General features: G+C 43.5%; 1 protein-coding gene across 3 annotated transcripts; it reads right to left on the bottom strand.

Moving 5' to 3' along the window:
- Positions 1–138: 138 nt before the first annotated feature.
- On the bottom strand, positions 139–19,200 carry LOC121569549 (mitogen-activated protein kinase kinase kinase 14-like). 3 transcript variants are annotated; one of them, XM_041880606.2, is made up of 16 exons: positions 19,069–19,200; positions 7,181–7,447; positions 6,996–7,077; positions 6,580–6,814; positions 5,811–6,209; positions 5,567–5,701; positions 5,348–5,477; positions 3,743–3,871; positions 2,797–2,904; positions 2,541–2,698; positions 2,236–2,386; positions 1,741–2,067; positions 1,475–1,587; positions 1,231–1,372; positions 925–1,025; positions 139–766 (listed from the first exon to the last, which is right to left on the bottom strand). In XM_041880606.2, the coding sequence occupies exons 2-16, from the start codon at positions 7,437–7,439 to the stop codon at positions 602–604; spliced, it is 2,634 nt and encodes an 877-aa protein (XP_041736540.2). In that variant the 5' UTR covers positions 7,440–7,447; positions 19,069–19,200; the 3' UTR covers positions 139–601. The 3 variants fall into 3 exon arrangements, with proteins under 3 accessions (XP_041736540.2, XP_041736542.2, XP_041736541.2); XM_041880608.2 differs by lacking the exon at positions 19,069–19,200 and adding an exon at positions 18,432–18,451; XM_041880607.2 differs by lacking the exon at positions 19,069–19,200 and adding an exon at positions 9,306–9,505.
- Positions 19,201–20,469: the final 1,269 nt, after the last annotated feature.

Raw genomic sequence — 20,469 nt, 5'->3', positions numbered from 1 at the left:
GGTGTGAATGAAATGAATTTAAAACTACTGCCTGCTTGTACACTAATTCTCAACTGGAAGTATTATATCTAAAGAATATGTCTAGTAGTAATTGGATTTGATTGAATCTTTCCTATTGATCAGCAAATGGATATGAAATACTCGAGTACAGCTTTTATTTCATGACATGATTCCATGTGTACCTGGTTCCATGTTACTGTAAGGTACACAGGGTTGAGATGTTAACATCCTACTGGCTCAGTGCTACTGTTGGGTGTGCTCTAAGTACAGAAAAGGGCTGTCATTTTTGGACAGCTGTATAAAATTATGCTAGGTCTACAGCACTGTCAAGACTTTCCATACCTTTCTTTGAGAAAAGGCAGTTGTAGCTGATTCACATGAACTAATTTTCTCTTGTAAAGAGAACACAAACACCACACGTGTGTGCTTCTGTAATTTACAGGGATATCCATTTATAAGAAACGCATGACGTTTGTCCCTTTATACAAAACGCACAGTTTGATAAAAAGCAGGATAGGCTTTAAGACCGGCGTACAGGAGTGAGTCCACAGTCCTGATGCTTGATGAGACTGGTACTGAATGGGGAGAGTTGATTGATGGCTCAGTCACGAGTCTCCAGAACCCCCTCCTTGACCCTCCATCTCCAGGCCTGACTGTAGTCAGGAGCAGGGACACAGCGGAGCAGAAGGCCAGAGTCCTGCACCTCCTCATCATGGGCCACTGGCTCCCGCTCCTGAGTCTCCATGGTGAACACCCTCTCAGAGATCTAAGGGAGAGAGAGAGACACACAGGTGTAAGGTTTATGGTGGTGTAATGAAGGCCTGTGTGTAGTCGCCTGTGAAAAGGATGAGCATCAAAATGAAAATATGATCATGCATGACTTGTTGTCAGGGGAGGCAGATTCAGCCATGAGCCCTCACTCACCTGGTCGCTGATCCCTGTGGCGATGTGGCCCACCTTCACCCTGCGTTTCTCTCGGATCCGGATGCTTTGCCCATTTACGTCCGTGATGCAGACGTCAACTCCTGAGCCAAACACAGTGCAGAGAAACAGCCAACATGAGTGCACTGCACATGCTTTCTCAGCATGAATGAGATCTCTATGGGATTGAGGAGAATGAGGTCCTATCCAGTGGGAAACAATATGACATGATACTCTTATCTAAACATCCTGAGCTGTAGCACCTTCCTGAATAAGCCCCAGGGTCAGATAATGAGAGATGTCACTCACCCTCAAAGCATTGTGGTGGAGACAGGTGGGTATGGTGAACCAGCCAGTCCATACTGAGAATCTGTCCGTCCGGTTGGCTGTTGTAGGAGAACACGCCAGAGCTGAGGTCATCACCTGGGCTGATGGACCAACGGCCAGAGTCCTGTAGTCAGGGAGTGGGAGAACTGTGAATGTGCTGATAAAATACCAACCCACAGAAACACATTACACACCCTACATCTGGCCATATTATATGGTGGGTTACCTTTCTGTCCCATAAGTCCCTGTTGGAGTAACAGTCACTGCTGCTCAGGCAGGACAGTAGCTGCTCCTGGGTTTCAGCTGAGTGCAGCTGAGACAGACTGGTCAGGTAGAACTCTGCAGACAAACACAGCAAAAGAAGAGTGTTAAGAACAGAAGAGTTGACTTGACTTGATATACCGTAGACACACAGATACACATCAAGTAAAATGTACTTAGATACATAGACTGACAGACAGAAAACACGCAGAATGTTGTAACAACCCTCACCTCTCTCCAGTTTGCGCAGTTCAAGCTCGGACACGGTGGAGGTGACGTCGGCCATCTTGGGATTTTGCCATTCATGGAGTTGTGTCAGTAGAGAGCGAGGTGAGTCTGGAGGTGAGGTTGTCTCTTCACTGCCTTCCTCCTCCTCCTCATCATCATTGTTAATCTCCTTCCCCCCTGGGTTCATGGATTCCAGCCATAGCTCAGGGCTCTCCTCAGAGCAGGTGTCGCTGCTGAAGGGAGGCCGGGGCTGGCTAGACTGGCTGGGGCTGTCATCTATCTGTAGTGGCTCCTTATAGGACCCTCTGATGGGGCTGCTGAGTCCTCCCACTACAGGCACACAGTAGGGTTGTTAGTCAGTTATAACAAAGTTATAACATCTAAGGACTGATCTAAAAGCAGTAGGTTGGTTAGCCAGTATTCACATGAACATGGTTAACAGCCAGTTTTTAATATCTAAGAACTGATCTAAAAACAGTGGCGGTGCTTCCCCCTCACCTTCTCTCAGAGCTCTGGCTGCTCTTCCCTTGAGCTCCGAAGCGGAGGCCCTCTTGGTTGGCTCCTTCTGTAGTCCCGCCTTTATGACATCAGCAGTGAAGGGACTGCAGTCGGGCGGGATCTCCCTCAGAGGCGGAGGCTCATTGGCTATCTGTAACCATAGCGACATGAACAATCAATCCATGACATGAAGATTAAATCCAATCAGGGCCTAATATTGGCTACAATTTCCAAAAAAGATCTTCATATAGCTACATACAGTATGTGTCACATGTCAAGTATGAAGACAGGGTGTTGAATGATACCTTGAAGTACAGTGGGCGGGAGTAGTATCGTGTCCAGGGCTGGCAGCCAATGAGCATGTGTAGTAACATGCAGCAGCTGCTCCACACATCTGCTTTGGCTCCGCGGGTTTCCCCTTTCACAATCTCCGGGGCCATGTGAGTCTCTGTCCCCTTCAGATCTGCTCCCACACACATACACAGTGTATACATTTAGACATGACAACCAGGTCAAACCCTCTGTATTTCATAGTGGAGGCTTGAGTTCATATTTTGCTACCTCCTTGGGATGCACTTAGGCTCTGTCCATGAATGTCCATTCTCTCCGAGTGTCCAAAGTCACACAGAAAGGTGTCCCTCCCGTCCTCTGACAGCAACACATTGTCCGCTGCAACACACACACAGGAAGGCATGTTAATCTATGGCTATATGCTGGATTCGGTTATTGTTGTTCTGTAATCCCGGGATGAGACAGCCATATTTAGCAGCACTGTAGCTATGCAGACGGGGCGATGTTCTGGTAGCCAGGGGGAAAAGAGTCAAATCCAAGTCATGTTGGCTATTAAGAAACGGCTGTTGGGGAAGGAATGAATCTGGGGCTTATAGCATAATAGACAGGCAGCAGGTGACTTGGCCAAACCTCCCTGTTGTATCTGTGCCTGTGTGGTGTGGCATGTCTGACACCAGGTGGCGTCTGAGCACTGAGCCTTGCGGTTACGACTGTCTATCCTTTGCTTTCTCGCTTAATCTCTAGTTCTGGCTCTCCCTCTCTGGCTGGCGAGCACATGCGCCCTCTCTAAAGAGCAGCGGTGAGTCACACTGTGGGAAATTCCCGGCTTGGCGCGTTCTCAGCCTGTGGTGCTCTGGTTTCACAACACAGGTGCTCGAGATCAAGACACGATCTGTGACTCTTGTGTTCCACATAACAACTGCAAAAACAACCGAGAAATAACTTACTCTCACCAAGGCAAAATATGAATATCCTGAACGTCTGCTTCTTCTATTGCTCTTTACATGTGTCGACTGTCAAGACACAAGTCTTGTAATTACTGTTTTAATAGCTGCCATAATCAAACGCCATAATCAAACCTAGTTTGAAAATGCCTAGTGTCATCACCAGAGTCAGTGTATGTGCCCAGACATTTAGTTGCCATGTGTGTTATTAACCTTCTGCTGTAGTTTTGTTCATAAGTCAGCCATTTTCATTATCTCATGTCTCGGCCTACCCTTTATGTCCAGATGCAGCACTCGTCTCTTCAGCAGGTGTTCCAGCGCCCCCAGGACCTGACAGTGGTAGTGCAGGGCCAGGTCCTCAGGTAGCCGACCCCTCTCTTTAATAAGCTGACCCACAGAGCCTAGAAGCAGACAATAGAGAAGAGGGCAGGAGGGGTCAGTGGGTGATGGAAAATCACCTCAAAATCATAGTGGTAATTAGAGGCATCCTACGAGAAACTGTAACAGAGGCATCTAGTTGTGATGCCCTGGTTGACTCATATCCCGCGGTTTCGGATCATTAAATATTGTGTAGATGAAGGGCGGGTGGGTGGCGGGCCGGTTGAATAAAGAGAAACAATACCTTGAAAAAATGCATAAATGTATAATTATTGCGCAATTTATATCTATAGGCTACATTGAGGTTTTTCTTTAATCATTTTAGGCTATCTGGCATTAGTGCATAAACCTAGGGTCTAACTGTACGCGCGCCAAATAGCCTACACGCTAATAACCACGTTTTTGGGAACGGGCAGAAAAAGTTACCGTCAATCCACGGAGGCAAAAAGGACAATGTCAGAGTTGAATTCAATAAGAGAAAAGCTACGAAAGGAGAGTTGAAAATAAAGAGAAGGGAGGGCCAGAAAAGTTATGTTTGAGAAAGATTTGGTGAAGTGGTAAAAGTGTGATGATTGTGAGGTGCTATACACATTCAACAGTCACAAGACGGGGACTTCAAATAGGGAAGTTCAAGGGAACTGTAGCCTACTGTTCAGATGGGTTAACTGGAAACTGAAATCTGGACACTGACTGTAGGTCTATAACCTCTCACATAGCCGTAATATTAACTCCTGCAGAATAAAGGATTTCTTGCAGTAAAATGATACACCAAATGTAGGCAAAATTTGGACTCAGGAACAGGAGTGGATAAATATGATTTATTTATTTCAGCATCTTGAGAGAATGCGAATGCTCAGTTAGTACCTCTACATATGGTATCTATCTCTATCAGCATCATAAAAGCTGATAGTATTTCAACCACATGAAAGAGGCATTCTAGACTAACTGAAATATTTTCAGAAACATGTTGGGTCAAACTGATGTCATTTGGAAATTTAGCACAGAAAATCGTTCCCCCTTTAATTATGTTTTGGTCCCTAAACATCTTTGCTCCACGAAAGAAGATGACAGAGAAAAACTATTTTACCGATGTCAACTAGATTGAAGCATTAATTCTATAATTTATTATGTTTCTGGTGAGGAAGGGTTTATTTAGTCTTCCAGGGCAACATATAATGACAGAAGAGAAGCTGCATGTATCTAATTATAGACAAGATGAGTAACAAATAGTCTACCAAAATGTCAGAAATTATAAGCAGAAACATATCTAAAATCAGGAAAAAAACATTCCACTGTCTTGGACTGTAGCCTACAGCATTTTTCTATATTAGCGGGTTAGGGTCGGGCCTCAAATTTTCACTTTATCACATATAGTCGGGCGGTTGCAGATGGGTTATTAGCAATTGCGGGCGGGAGCGGGTGAACAAACAGCTGGCCCGCGCATCACTAGTGTCTAGGTCACTGCCTGAGATCAAGGTACAGTATAGTATATAGTTCACCAGCTTTGAGGTCCATTAAGAGGATGACGTAGGGCCCCTCTCTGATCACTCCGAAGAGTTCCACCACGCGAGGAGACTTCAGGGCACTCCACGTACCCACTTCCTCACTACTAAAACTCTTCAGGAGAATCTGTGAGGAAGGAGAGAGTTCTATAGTTATCAATAGCGAGAGATAACACACAGATAATGTATACACAGAGAGTGTAAGTGCTGTTGTACCTTTTTGGCAGCAAATCTGAAGTGTGTTCTGTTGTCTTGCACACTGCACACTTCCCCGTATGATCCTGTGTTGATAGACTTGCAGAGGCTGTAGTCCTTCTCCTCCCTGTACTCATAATTGACAGGCTGGATATTCTAATAGGAAATGGGAAAGAACAATTGGCTGAGTGAATAAGGAGGAATCAGAAAAAGCCACAAGTAAACAACTGCCTTCATCGACAACTATTGCAGTCTGGAAAGTTACCTCATTGAAGATCAGGCCCTCGTTGGTGTCAGTCTCTGAGACTTCTCCCTCCTCCCTGACATCCCTTTCCACGTCTTTGCAGATGTCTTTGCAGAAGGGACCTGCGTAGCATCGGTCCTCTTGACTGACACTGCCCCTGAGCCCCGCTAGGGCCAGTGAACAGTCTCCCACACTGCAGAGAGGAGAGTCCGAGTCACTCTCCTGCCCATAGATTAAGAGGTTGGAGGGGGGGCTAAACACCTGGGGGCCCCAGCTTTGGTGGGGAGGGCTGGGGCCCCTGTTGCAGTCCTGGAGGGGGTAAGGGGGGCGTCTTGTGTCATGCACCTCTAAACTCTGGATACTGCTACTGCAGAAAGTGCTGATGTTACTTTGGCATCTTTGGGGCTCTGAAGCGTCCTCCTAAAGGGGAGAAAAACAACAACCACCAGGTGATTAAAGGTGACTGTCTGCCAGGAAATAGCTTTCAACTCCAGGTGATGATGCTGACACTGACAACTATCTGTGTGGGTGAGGCTTCAAGACTATGAACACCTGAAAGGAAGCTTTGTCTCAGACAGTCAAGAGTTCTCTGAATCACTTCCTCCTGGTTGGAATGCTAATGTTTGTGCTAGGATGTTTGCTGATAGAAGCTCAAACACTATATGAGACTGTCTACGGTTTATACTACAGACTATGAATCACAAGAAAGGCACTTCAAGTTCAACTAGAGTTCAACGTCATCCATTTTGTGTCTGACGGTAGGATGTTACAGGGAGAGTGCTCATCTTACCTGGGTCTGGATCAGTTGAGGAGAACTGCCAGTCTGGCTCTCCTGCTCAGGGACACCAGAAGGCACTCTACGTCTCTGTCTCTGGTTCCCTGTCTCCCTCTCCTCCTCTTTCTTCTCCTTCCTCTTCTGTTTCTTCCTTTGCTTCTTCCTGGGGGAGCGGTGGGCCAGGGAGCCTGGTTTGTCCTGGTTGGAGGCTGCAGTGGAACACGCCACATTGTTGTGCTCTGAGGAGGCCCTGTGGAAGACACAACAGCAATGCCTGTGTGAATAGAGTACTGCCACGAAAACAGAAGACTGTATGAAGACATTAGTGGTTTGACTAATGCTTTGTAGCTAAAGAAGAAAACCAAAGATTGAGAGAGTTGGAAGGAGAGATAATGATGGAGTGTGTTATGGAGGGATAAGTGAGGTCATACCGGTTGATTAAGCAGTTGGGGGATGGGACATAGGAGTGTTTGGAGCCGGAGGGGATGAGCTCCTGGGTCTCTTGGGTTTCACCTGGGGAAGCACAGACAGCAGGTGTTAGCTTGGTGCCATTCTCTCTCTCTCTCTGCAAATAATCCTATTAAAACTAGTATCGCCCCGTCCTGAGTATACTCACATACAGCCTGGGCTATGAACAAGCGATTCTGATAGTTCAGTGGACCTTCTTCACCCACTTGTTCTGCTGTGCCCTGTGTTAGGGCTTGAACTAGTCTGGGTTTTAAACAAGCCATGAAGTCCCCTTTGCTCTTCTTCCCCTTCTCGTCACTCGTCCTGCCTGCTGGGCTGGGGAGGCCTGGGCAAGACCCCTTCAGCTCTATTTGGGATGAATCTAAGAACGGTGTGGTCGAGTTTAAGGGCCTTTGACTCACCGCCATCTCACCTGCTGGAGAAGGAAACAGAAAATGATGTCAATTCAGAATAAAACATGGTTTTATCCTGTTTACTAACTTCGCTGTTGGTTGGACTATTCAAAACGGTCCATCCTTGAACAGCTCAGTGTACAGCACTTCAGTTGAAGCAGATTTCCACAACAACCAACTTGCTGATCTAAGTGATCCTCACACCTGTCCATTAGCAGAGAGCGGAGCAGAGCTTGTGATTGCAGGGACAGCGACTGGGTAATCAAAAACCACAGTATAGCTGATTAACTTCTGCAAAGATCCTCCCTCATGTCAACTGAACTTCACACCTGCTAAGAATGGAACCATGGCCGGCTTTGTGTGGCAGTGAAACAAGTCAATGTAGTAATGGTTTATCTCTGCCTTGTATTGTGGCTCATCACCCCAAAAAAATATTTAGCTAATCTTTTTCTTACTTTTTAACTCTGCATTGTTGGGAATGGGCTCATAAATAAGTATTTCACGGTAAAGTCTACACCTGTTGTATTCGGCGCATGTGACCAATAAAATTTGATTTGAAACATATAACTTTCTCAACATGGAGGAAGTGTATGCTTGACACAGAAACTTGATCGCAACTCCTTCTCTGCTGAAACTTCAAGTTTTGCGGTGAGCGAATGAGACAGGAAACTCGATCACGGCCTTGTTTTGACAGTTACAACTGTGTAGTTAACACCAGGAAGTAGTCGTGTTGTAAAGACTGCTACATGGCATGTTCAAGGAACAGGCCTGCCTCAGTTCCACAGAATAGAAGGAGTGTGTGTGTGTGTGTGTGTGTGTGTGTGTTGGAGAGCGCAATATAGGTTCAACAGCACAAAACAATGTGCAAAACACCTGCCAAGATTTACACCTTGAGTTGAAACTCTCTGACAGCCTCTACGCAAAATAAAATACACATGAAAACTGCTGGGATAAGATACAATGAGCTAGACTGGTCAAACATGGCATGATTTCTGTTTGTATACCAACGATATAGGTGTATGCTGTATTCATGTATTTAATGTCAGTTAACAAGCATCAAGCATGGAGTTTGTCTTTCAAATGAAAACTCAGACTCCTCTGATCTGAGCATGTTTAAATCAGTAGAGAAATGGCAGAGAGGCTTTGGACCTAGGCCTGCTTAGTGTACACTGTAAGCTGAGAGCTGTAGAGGTTGCTGCATGTTGCATCAGTGTGCCTGCATTTCACAGGAGTTTATCTTTCCCCCTCACTTTTGATGTTATAATAATAATAATAATATGCCATTTAGCAGACGCTTTTATCCAAAGCGACTTACAGTCATGCATGCATAAAAAAAAAAAATTGTGTATGGGTGGTCCCAGGGATCGAACCCACTACCTTGGCGTTACAAGCGCCGTGCTCTACCAGCTGAGCTACAGAGGACCACATCCCTTAGACAGGTGCCCTGTTCCCTTTATGACAGACCAAGCTCAGGTTGACTGCCAGGGTAAATGCTAAGTAAATACTCAACTACCCTGTTTATACCCAGATATGCAAATCATGTAAGAAATCTCTTAGAACCTGTATAGCATTAGAATAAAACAATCCACACACTGTTCAGTGAATTTTGCTTCCTTGAGAGTCAACTCCCCACTTTGCTGTCTATCTCTCTGTCCCATCCTCCACACACACTTTGTCTAACACAGACTCTGAGCAGGCACACCAGTTTTCTCATTCACTGATCATTACTTCCTGCTAAAGCGAGAGCTCCGCACACGTACCCCTCCTCCAAAACACAGCACCACACCCCAACTGAAGTCAAGTGGGGCTTAAGTAAGAACAGGCCCTTTGACAAAGAACTGGACAGAAAAACAGACGTTGAGGAAGGAAACATAGACCTACCGACAGAGGCAGGTCTGAATTGAAGGTCTGCAGTCTCTTCTGGTTATCCGTTTTTCACTAAACTAAACTGGAGTCATATATTCTGCTAGTATATACCCCTATCCTTACAAATGACAACTAACTCTCTGTAATATAGGTCTCTTTTGACTCTCTCTCTCTCTCTCTCTCTCTACTTCTCTCTGTAATTTTGCTGTGTATCTCGGTTGCTTGGTGTCGCTTGATCCCACTGGCCCACTGCCAACCTGGGTAGGAGCTGTGATTGGTTGATGGTGATTTACGGGAAATCCATCTCACTTCCCCACATCCCCCCTCCCTCTTTTCCCTGCAGCAGCAGCTTGCTCTTTCTGTGCTTTCTCTCTCTCTCGTGCTCTTTCTGTCCCCTTTCACTCTCCCTAAATAATGGGAAAATTAGAGCACATTATTAAAAAGGGCACCCAACTGTGTCCAAATCTAACCCGGCTAACTCTTTAAATGTTCATTTGGGACCCAAAACAACAAACCCTGAAGAGGGTGAGATTTTTTTTATCTCACCTTTATTTAAGCAGGTAAGCCAGTTGAGAACAAGTTCTCATTTACAACTGCGACCTGGCCAAGATAGAGCAAAGCAGTGCGATAAAAACAACACAGAGTTACATATGGGGTAAACAAAACCTACAGTCAAAAATACAACAGAAAATATATATACAGTGTGTGCGAATGTAGCAAGTTATGGAGGTAAGGCAATAAATAGGCCATAGTGCAAAATAATTACAATTAGTATTAACACTGGAGTGATAGATGTGCAAAAGATGATGTGCAAATAGAGATACTGGGGTGCAAATTAGCAAAATAAATAACAATATGGGGATGAGGTAGTTGGGTGGGCTAATTTCAGATGGGCTGTGTACAGGTGCAGTGATCGCTAATTCCCCAAAGCAAGGGGCTACGTGTTAGTTATTTACTATACTTTGTTATACTCTTTGGCCACACTAAGCCTCTCATTGTGCTACGTTGAGGCTTTAGAATGGGGTCTGGTTTCAGGGTTATGCTCTTAAAACACACTCAGGGACAAATACCAAGCAAACGATGATGCATGAATAAGCCACTTGATCCCATCAGGGTAGAGTAGTCGCATCACTCATGTCCACAGGAACACCATGGTTCTGTTCTACATATAACCAAAGTTATGAGCTCCCATAAATCAATGATGCAGCTATCAATCTCCTCTGTCTGTATAATCTATCATCTATGATTCTTTGTTGTGGGTGTTGAGCTCCGACCTTTAACCCATGCAGTTTGCCCTGCTTATTTAATTGTAATAAATAAAACAACATCAGATTGACATGTGAGAATTGTGAGGTTTTAACTCATAGCAGGGAAAAGGTCGGCCTCCTTTGGGATAATCTCACTTCCCTTTTTGGTTTCCTCTTTTTTTGAGAGAGGAACAACAAATTCCTCAGAACAGAGCCACTAAAGGGCAACTGGGACCTCATGTCTCCTGAGTGGCGCAGTGGTCTAAGGCACTGCATCGCAGTGCTAGCTGTGCCACTAGAGATCCTGGTTCGAATCCAGGCTCTGTCGCAGCCGGCCGCGACCGGGAGACTCATGGGCGGTGCACAATTGGCCCAGCGTCGTCCAGGGTAGGGGAGGGAATGGCCGGCAGGGATGTAGCTCAGTTGATAGAGGGTTTGATTCCCACGGGGGGCCAGTATGAAAAAATATATATATATGTATTCACTAACTGTAAGTTGCTCTGGATAAGAGCGTCTGCTAAATGACGTAAAATTTGGACATGTCAAACAGCCAACACTTGTATCAAATCATCACAGTGAGTGACAGCTTAAAGCAAGTAGCCTATATGAACTTATCATCACCCTTGACTCTTGCTTTATTTGACCTTGAGTAATATAAAATATTTTACTTGTGATCGTTTAAACAGAGTGAATGTGATCATTTTCTATCCTGGGATTAGCCTACATCCTCTGGCCTTGATGGATCACTCACAAGTAATTTGCCCTCTAATGATAGGTTGTAGCGCTGCACTCCACAGCCCAGAAAACCACTCTGACCATAGGGACCAGTCATTGCAATATATAAAGTAAGTCCTCCCCTAGCTGTACTCAGCATTTGGCAAACTGTGTGCAGATTTTGTGTTTTTAATTTCTCTATGTTATGTTATTACAGCAATGTAACAACTTTGCTATAACAACATAGGCCCCAGCCTAACTGTCAATGTGACAATCTAACTATGCTTGAGGACCTCTCGACTACCTATCAAAAACACATGCATGAAAAACATGAGCATGATACTCAGTGAGCAGAGGGGTGGTGGACAGTTGGAATCTTGGTAGAGGAGTGAGAGAATGTGGGGGCAGAAAGGACATGAAGGGGAGGAGGTGTGGAAAGGGGATCCAAAAATGGCAGCTAGATTCTGGGGGAGTGAATGTAGAGAATACAACAAAGAAAGGAACAAATAGAGGAACTGCTGAAAAGATTCAGGATGGATACACACAGACACACAATGATCACTGACTCATATACGCCCACTCAGATTAGCAGAATACCAGAGGCTTGAGTAAGGACTGCCGAGGGCTCCATCTCCTGCAGGACCTGGCTAATTTAACACACCAGTACGCCTCCGCCATCCCTGGATACCTGCCAGTACTCCTGGGCCCCCCAGTCCCTCACAAAGCACTGGTCCGAGGCATTCATTCAGTGACTAGCAAGCAACTCATGGGAATCCAAAATGAATGTCTCAATGAGTGAGTGACGCAGGGTATCAGAGGGGGTGAAGGCCTCTGTGCATAGCAACACATCCTTCACACACCAGAAAGACAAGCACACCTATTTACATGGGTTGCTTCTCTTTCTCACTTCATCAGGTTCGCGTCTGGTCATTGGGTGGAAGACTTTAGCCCAGTGGTGTAGTGGGGGCTATACGCAGGTATACGCCGTACACCCACAATGTTTTCAGTGGGCATTGCGTATACTCACTTTTTAATCCCCACTGATAGGGTTCTCTTTTTTTGTTCTACGACCCCCACAAGTGTCACAGGATTAGTCTGAAGGTAACCCAAAAAGGGTTAAATATGTATTTTTTTTTTAATTACAAAATTCTGACCTTTCTTATATCTCATAGCTATAGGACAGACACTTCAAAACCTTATTCCTTAAGATGTATTTTTTGACTGTCTGTTTTTTATGAATGTGTTATTCAATGCGTTTCTATGGGCAAATTCAATATTTTATCAAATAATGTGTAAATATATTTTTTGCCTTAAATTCTAAATTAAATAGCTAAATGATCCATGGTATGACCGACCATCTTAAAACAATTCCCCCCCGTTACCAAGAGGAACTTGATCGCAAGAAGCTAACCACTTAAGCTTACTACAAGCTCTATGCAGACGCACGATTTGGAGTGTTGCAATGTCGTTTTTCGGCACAAAAGGGGCGTCTCTTTGTAATACGCTCCGGCATTTGACATACTTTTTTTACTACAATTATTTTTTAGACACGCCGTATCATTCCTTCCACAGCCGTGGGGGCAGTGTTGTCGCTTGGCTCCTTGATCTGATCTATAAGCTATATAGGCTATTCATCAAGGTTGGGATGGGCATGAGTAATGGAGTACTCGAACGGATGTCAAAGCTCAACCTTTAACCAGAGATCACTTCTTTTTCAAATACAGTAAAACTATTTGGTGGAATGTGATTTGTGGCTGCCCGAATGTGCAAGTAAAATGTTGTCCCAATTGTTTTATTTATTTTGTCTTGAAGATAACTTTAATTTGCTTTGACTCTAGTGTTCCATTTGTACATGTGCATTTGTGGGGCACAACAAAAAAGAAACCAAGCCAAGCATCACACAGTTCTTCTCCCTAAATTCTCTTTCCCCTCTGTGTCTCATTCACTCAATTGTGTTCCAACCACTCCCTACACACACGTGTGCTGAGCGCGCACACAAGCTCCCGATAGACCTACAGAAAAAAATGCATAGAATTGATGGGATACACAAGCTGCATTCCTTGCCAAATGATGACAGTCTTATCACAAATTCAAAATGGACTGGTTGATTGAAGTAGGAAAATATGTGTTCCAACAACAAGCTGCGGTTTTGGAAAGATTGTGTGCCATCTATTTTCCACTTAGGCTACTTTGTGAAATGCTAGTGCCATTTAGAATTGGTTAGCCTATGCTATAACCTCCCTAAATATAGACAGGTGAAAATGTGCAAAAACATTAGTTTGATAAAGACAAAGAGTGTATTTTCATACATTTACATTTTAGTCATTTAGCAGACGCTCTTATCCAGAGCGACTTACAGTTAGTGAGTGCATACATTTTCATTCTGGCCCCCCGTGGGAAACGAACCCACAACCCTGGCGTTGCAAGCGCCATGCTCTACCAACTGAGCTACACGGGGCCTGAGTTCTGAGTATCTGAGAGAGTTTTAACGCACACGCTTTGCTTGTTGAGCACTCATCTGAAATGAGTGACTGGAGGATGGCGCAGGTAGCAATGTCCTTCCTTCATCAGAATCATTAAGCCACAGTGTTCAATGTGAAATTGTTCATCCATTTAGAAAATTCCAAAGAACAGGCAGAATAAACTAAATCGAAAGTCTGTATGTTGAAAAGAAGACACATTTTGTTTTGTAACCCTGATTATTATAATTTTTACTCGCCTGAGTTCCGTTTCAAATGATCACTTCTTGAGAATAACTGTTCCAGACGTGAGATGTGCATCACTTCGCAGTGGCAACATTTAGCATTTGAAAAAATATTCAAAGCAAGGATAGTCTCCCGAGTGGCGCAGTGGTCTAAGGCACTGTGGCGCAGTGCTAGCTGTGCCACTAGAGATCCTGGTTCGAATTCAGGCTCTGCTGTAGCCGGCCGCAACCGGGAGACCAATGGGGCGGCGCACAATTGGCCCAGCGTCGTCCAGGGTAGGGGAGGGTTTGGCCGGCAGGGATGTTCTTGTCCCATCGCGCATGGCCGGCAGGGAGGTAGCTCAGTTGGTAGAGCATGGTGTTTGCAACGCCAGGGTTGTGGGTTCGATTCCCACGGGGGGCCAGTATGAAAAAAAAAGAAAAAGAATAATGTATGCACTAACTGTAAGTCGCTCTGGATAAGAACGTCTGCTAAATGACGTAAATGTAAATATGCCATTGCACTGCCATAGGCTTCTACCAGCAAGCGCCACTGCGGAGGTTACTGAATTTTTAAAGATTGTGTTCCACTATATAATATAACCAGTTGATATTACGATTTCAATAAATGTATCTTAAAATGGCACTTTTTAATTTTTATTGACTGAATATATATGGGGCAATTTAGCAATTAGGATTTGTTATCTGTAATGGTTATAATAAATTAGGCATATCGACATAGGCCTATAGATAAATACACACATTTTCTTTCCAGTGTGGGCCTTGTGTTCTAAAACTTTGAGTACCTGAAAAAAAATAATGTGAGTACTCGGAACAGTCAAAAAATGTCAAATGCCCATCCCTACATCAAAGTAACCTATTTTGCATTGATAACCAAACAGTAAACCAAACAACCAGAATCCACCCAAAAAGGTATTTCGTTTAAAAGTAATTACTACAGTACTAACTAGTGATTATTGTGAAATGGTAGAACCTGCTGTAGCCAACTAGCTAGCCATGTGCTTTTTTTCTCCAGTGACCAAAACATGATGACGTTCTAATTTTAGCTGATATGGAAACGAACACACAAGCAGCATATCAAACTGGGATAATGTTTAAGGTTACACCGGCATGTTTAAGGTTACACCGGCATGTTTAAGGTTACACCAGCATGTATAAGAATGCCAGGGCATATATTTTTTAATTATACAAAGGTTATTATTTCACAAAGGCTAGCTAGCTTGTTATGTTTTTAGCCAGGCTGCCCGGGTCCAGTGTTCCGGTCTAAAAGCACGGTTTCGACTGTTCCTACAATTTTGCATCGATACTGCAGTTAACTAATGCCCGGCCCAGAAAGACAATTTCCATAGACGCCCACATAGAGAAGTCAGATTTGAAAATTCCTAATAAGACACTTTAGTCATCACCTTTGTGCACAAAACATTAATTGAATTATATAAATAATTGTCGCTGAGGCTGATTTTTTCCCACATCACTCACAGCCGAAGATATTAAAATCTTATATTCATCCAAATTCTGCCATGTTTTTGGATGACGTGATGATGTCGTCGCTGCTCCCTGTGCGCTAGTGCGCATGTGATGTTGGCCATATAAACCGGATGCAACCCGGATATAGACGGTCCATGAATCGGCGTATGTAAACGCGAGTAGATTTACCTTGAAAACAATGGTTGGACATCTTGGATGCAGCCTCCAGTTGTTATTATACCTCAGTGGCTGCCAGCTAGCTACTACTAGCAAGGAAAGGCGAATCTTCCTTGTTTTCACAAAATGAAAACACAAAATGAAAAAACGTTGCTATCGCCCCTTGTCAATGGGAGTGGGACCGGCAAGGATATCATGTTACCAAAAGGTTTTTGCTACTCCAAAGATCCCACTCCACCCACGTGCACGCACGCACGAAGAAGATCAATGGAGTGAAGCTTGATAGATAACTAGCTACTATGTTAGCAAACCAAATGCACAACTGCAGAGCATTTAGCACATTTTAGACAGTTAACGTAATAGTTAGTTATATCTAGCTACAAACATTTAGTTGTGAATTCCATACTGTAACTATGCTATGGTGTATGCTGGACAACAGTGAGTGGCTCACAAGGCTTCGGTCTCTCATCGTTGTGCAGGTGTTTATAAAAGTAGAATCAGCGATATGACGTACGTAGATGCAGAAAGTAAACGGCATAGTGGGGCAATTTCCACAACAACTAAGAGCGTTGAAGCGCGAGGCTCAACTTCTCCTCTGTTTTGGTGCCCCGGCTACCACAGTATGAGCAGATACTGTGTGTGACTGTGTGAGAGCAAAGTCTTGCATCTCACTCATCTAAATATCTGCGGTGCTGCTCGTGGCAACATCAAAGTAGCTACAAATATTTTAATGTATAATAAATCTTTAAGCAAATATTTTTAATGGGATGAAGAACCATCCCGTGGCTATTTCCAAATAACCCGGTATACGGTATATACGGTATACTGCCCAAGCTTATATATTGCACACTTGAAGAGTGACAGCAGACCCTGTACAGAAAACTGGTAGAGGGTTGATAGGCCAATTGGCTTATCAATTTCAGGAGCTTGTCCAAAAATAGCCTACTAGACTAAATTAAACTGCTAAATTAAACCCATATTTTCAACTGGCAAGAAATAGTAATTAATGTAGTATGCTATCATGTGCATATATCAACACATTCTCTTAATTTTACATTGAGTATGATCACTTCTCTGAGAAGGTACTAAAAATATCAGAAAAATGTGTTTATCTTAGAGTCACCTCCACACCTAAGTTTTTTTGCAGCTTTGAAATTGGCCACTAGTAGGAACTTATTCATAACGGGGGCCAGTATGAAAAATGTATGCACTCACTAACTGTAAGTCGCTCTGGATAAGAGCGTCTGCTAAATGACTAAAATGTAAATGTAATAACTGTCAATAACTTTAATAATACATCTAATTGGCTTAAAATAAAAACATGACCTGGTTGAAACATAAAATAGCGCAAAATGTTTCTTTTTTTCTTTGAATGCAAAGATGGAAGTGGGCTTAATGGGTATGTGGTCTAAATAGGTACACTTCTAGGAAACAGACTGTAGCTCTCCAAACCTTTTTCTCCCTATGTAGGGTTTTCAGTGGTTACATTTGCCAACATTGGGCTCCATGTGAACTACACTGAACAAAAATATAAACGCAACGTGTAAAGTGTTGGTCCCATGTTTCATGAGCTGAAATAAAACTTCACAGAAAATTTCCAAACGCACTAAAAATGTATTTCTCTCAAATTTTTGCCACAAACTTTTTTACATCCCTGTTAGTGAGCATTTCTCCTTTGCCAAGATAATCAATCCACCTGACAGGTGTGGCATATCAAGAAGCTGATTAAACAGCATGATCATTACACAGGTGCACCTTGTACTGGGGACAATAAAAGGCCACTCTGAAATGTGCCGTTTTGTCACACAACACAATGCCACAGATGTCTCAAGTTTTGAGGGAGCGTGCAATTGGCATTCTGACTGCAGGACTGTCAACCAGAGCTGTTGCCAGATAATTTAAAGTTCATTTCTCTACCATAAGCCGCCTCCAACGTCATTTTAGAGAATTTGGCAGTACATCCAACCGGCCTCATAACCGCAGACTACGTGTATGGCGTCATGTGGACAAGCAGTTTGCTGATGTCAACGTTGTGAACAGAGTGCCCCATGGTGGCGGTGGGGTTATGGCATGGACAGGCATAAGCTACGGGCAACGAACACAATTGCATTTTATCTATGGCAATTTTAATGCACAGAGATACCGTGACGAGGTCCTGAGGCCCATTGTCGTGCCATTCATCCGCCGACATCACCTCATGTTTCAGCATGATAATGCACGGCCCAATGTCGCAAGGATCTGTACACAATTCCTGGAAGCTGAAAATGTCCCAGTTCTTCCATGGCCTGCATACTCACCAGAAATGTCACCCATTGAGCATGTTTGGGATGCTCTGGATCGACGTGTACGACAGCACGTTCCAGTTCCGGCCAATATCCAGCAACTTTGCACAGCCATTGAAGAGGAGTGGGATAACATTCCACAGCCCACAATCAACAGCCTGATCAACTCTATGTGAAGGAGATGTGTCGTGCTGCATGAGGCAAATGGTGGTCACACCAGACACTGACTGGTTTTCTGATCTACACCCCTACTTGTGACCAACAGATGCATATCTGTATTCTCAGTCATGTGAAATCCATAGATTAGTGCCAAATGAATTTATTTCAATTGACTGATTTCCTTATATGAACTGTAACTCAGTAAAATATTTGAAATTGTTGCATGTTGCGTTTAGATTTTTGTTCAGTATTCAATACCGATGCAGTGTTTTAACGTTTAGAAAAGTCAATAATCATCACTTTGAAACCGTTTTTTGAAACATATGTTGATATGCCCCCTATGTTTCACATCAGCACGAAATAATCCTTCAAATAAAAAATATACACTTACTGTAGAGTTTTGTACAGATCCACAAGCTGTGTGTGCCTCCAGTTGAGGAACTACACTTCCTCCCCAGTTACACTTACACACTGGTGTTCGGAGCGCATTAGATAGCTAATTAGCACAGGCGGCCACCTATGTCTTCCATAAACAAGCGATGTAACATGGAGATATACCCTATAAAGGTGTGTAGTAATTTAACCTTTTGTTTTATGAAAAAATGTTCTCGCTGATCTGGAAAATACGTTCCTTATGTTTCCAAAAAACGTTCCGCAAGCGATGTGTGTTCATGTTTGCAGCAAGCGTCCGCGGCTCTTAAGAAAACACCCGGGTCAGAAGACAGTATCGTCAACAGGCCGTGTACTGTAATATCTGGCAATATCTACTGTAATAGCCTATCTGGAAACTTCGTGTATAACATCTACCTGCGTCATTTGTTATCTTAAATGTAACAACTAATAAGTTCTTAAGTAATTATGTAGTTTCATACAAATTATTATGCTATGGTCGAGAAAATGTTGACGCGACTTCACTTCACCTCCCTTTCCTCCGCCATTTCAAATATACTTCAACCCAATTGCTAAGAAAGTTATGAATCTTGTGGCCATATTCAATTCTGATATCTGTATAGTTCATATTGACTTACCTTTGTTCAAGTCTGTTGTTTTTACAATGATAAAAGGCGTCGGCTGTTTTCAGCATCTACACAGTCCGCAAAAAAAGCCCAAAATTGAAAATGTTGATTGCGTCATCAGAGGGGTGTGGATATGAAAATCGAAAGTACATGATCGTTTTCGAAGTTAGAATTAAATGGAAGAAGTGTGTGGTTCTTGTGTACAATTACTTTAATAAAATAAAAAGGCTGCGTTTACACTGGCAGCCCAATTCCGATATTTTTTTCCTCTAATTTGTATTTTCTCACCAATCAGATCTTATCACATCAGATGTTTTTCAAAGGCGATCTCATTGAAAAAATATCAGAATTGGGCTGCCTGTCTAAACGTAGCCTAAATGTTTTCACAATGTAGGCACAATTTTTCTCAACTAAATTATATTGAACTGTAGCTGGGCAGCCGCTATTGGAAGCTATGGATAGTGAGGATCCATAGCGACCACTAGCGGCTGCCCAGGCTAATCCAAGCGCTAGTGGAGGTTTCTCTGACAAGGCATGACATTATGCTCTGTGGCACACAAGTATGAGCACGCGAAACGATTAAGCGTGCATAAAGCCAAGGGCAAGCATGTAGGCCTATCAGTAGCAGTGCGTGGGTAAAATCACTGGGGAAGCCAGGAAAAAAACAACAACAACCAAACTTGTGTGTGGAATTTTCATTGTTGGACATAAAATACTGTCAAAAGAAACACCAGGAAATCAACTCCAAGTGATTTTCATTTAAGAAATCTGTTCCAACGTATTCCCACGCATAATAGAGAGACACAACGTGATCGTATACAAATGTAAGCAAGGTTTGAAATGATTATGTTTTAGTCAAACATATGTGTTTGGGCTTCTTTCGGTCAATTTGCAGTCTACAAATTATTTGTAATTATGTTCTGGCCCCCAACCATCTGCTCAAGAAAAGAATCGGCCCGTGGCTGCAGTGTTGCCAATTTAGCGACTTTGTCGCTATATTTAGCGAGAATTCAGACCCCTCTAGCGACACATTTTCAAAAAATCGACTAGCGACAAATCTAGCGACTTTTTCTGGTGTTATTGGAGACTTTTGGAGACTCTGACCTGAAAGCACTTATAGTTCTTACTCTTCTCAACGAGCAGCGGGTGCTGCCGTGGGCCGTGGCGCTGCCTATGACGTCATTTAGCGACTCTAGCGACTTTTAGGACAGGCAAACGCAGCGTTCCATTGAAAATGAATGTACTTCTGGTGTATCAAAATGCAATGATGCTAACGCCTCGATCACACCGACAGCATCTTGCATTTTGGTCCACCAGAAGTACATTCATTTCCAATGGAATGCTGCATTTGCCTTGCAGCATTGCATTGGAGAGGTAGTTGCAGTGCGTTCTGTGTGGTGCATATGTTGGATT

Source organism: Coregonus clupeaformis, chromosome 7, assembly GCF_020615455.1.
Source record: "Coregonus clupeaformis isolate EN_2021a chromosome 7, ASM2061545v1, whole genome shotgun sequence".
NCBI lineage: Eukaryota > Metazoa > Chordata > Actinopteri > Salmoniformes > Salmonidae > Coregonus > Coregonus clupeaformis.
The sequence above is the reverse complement of the archived record's forward strand: the minus strand, read 5'-3'. Positions and strand labels throughout refer to the sequence as shown.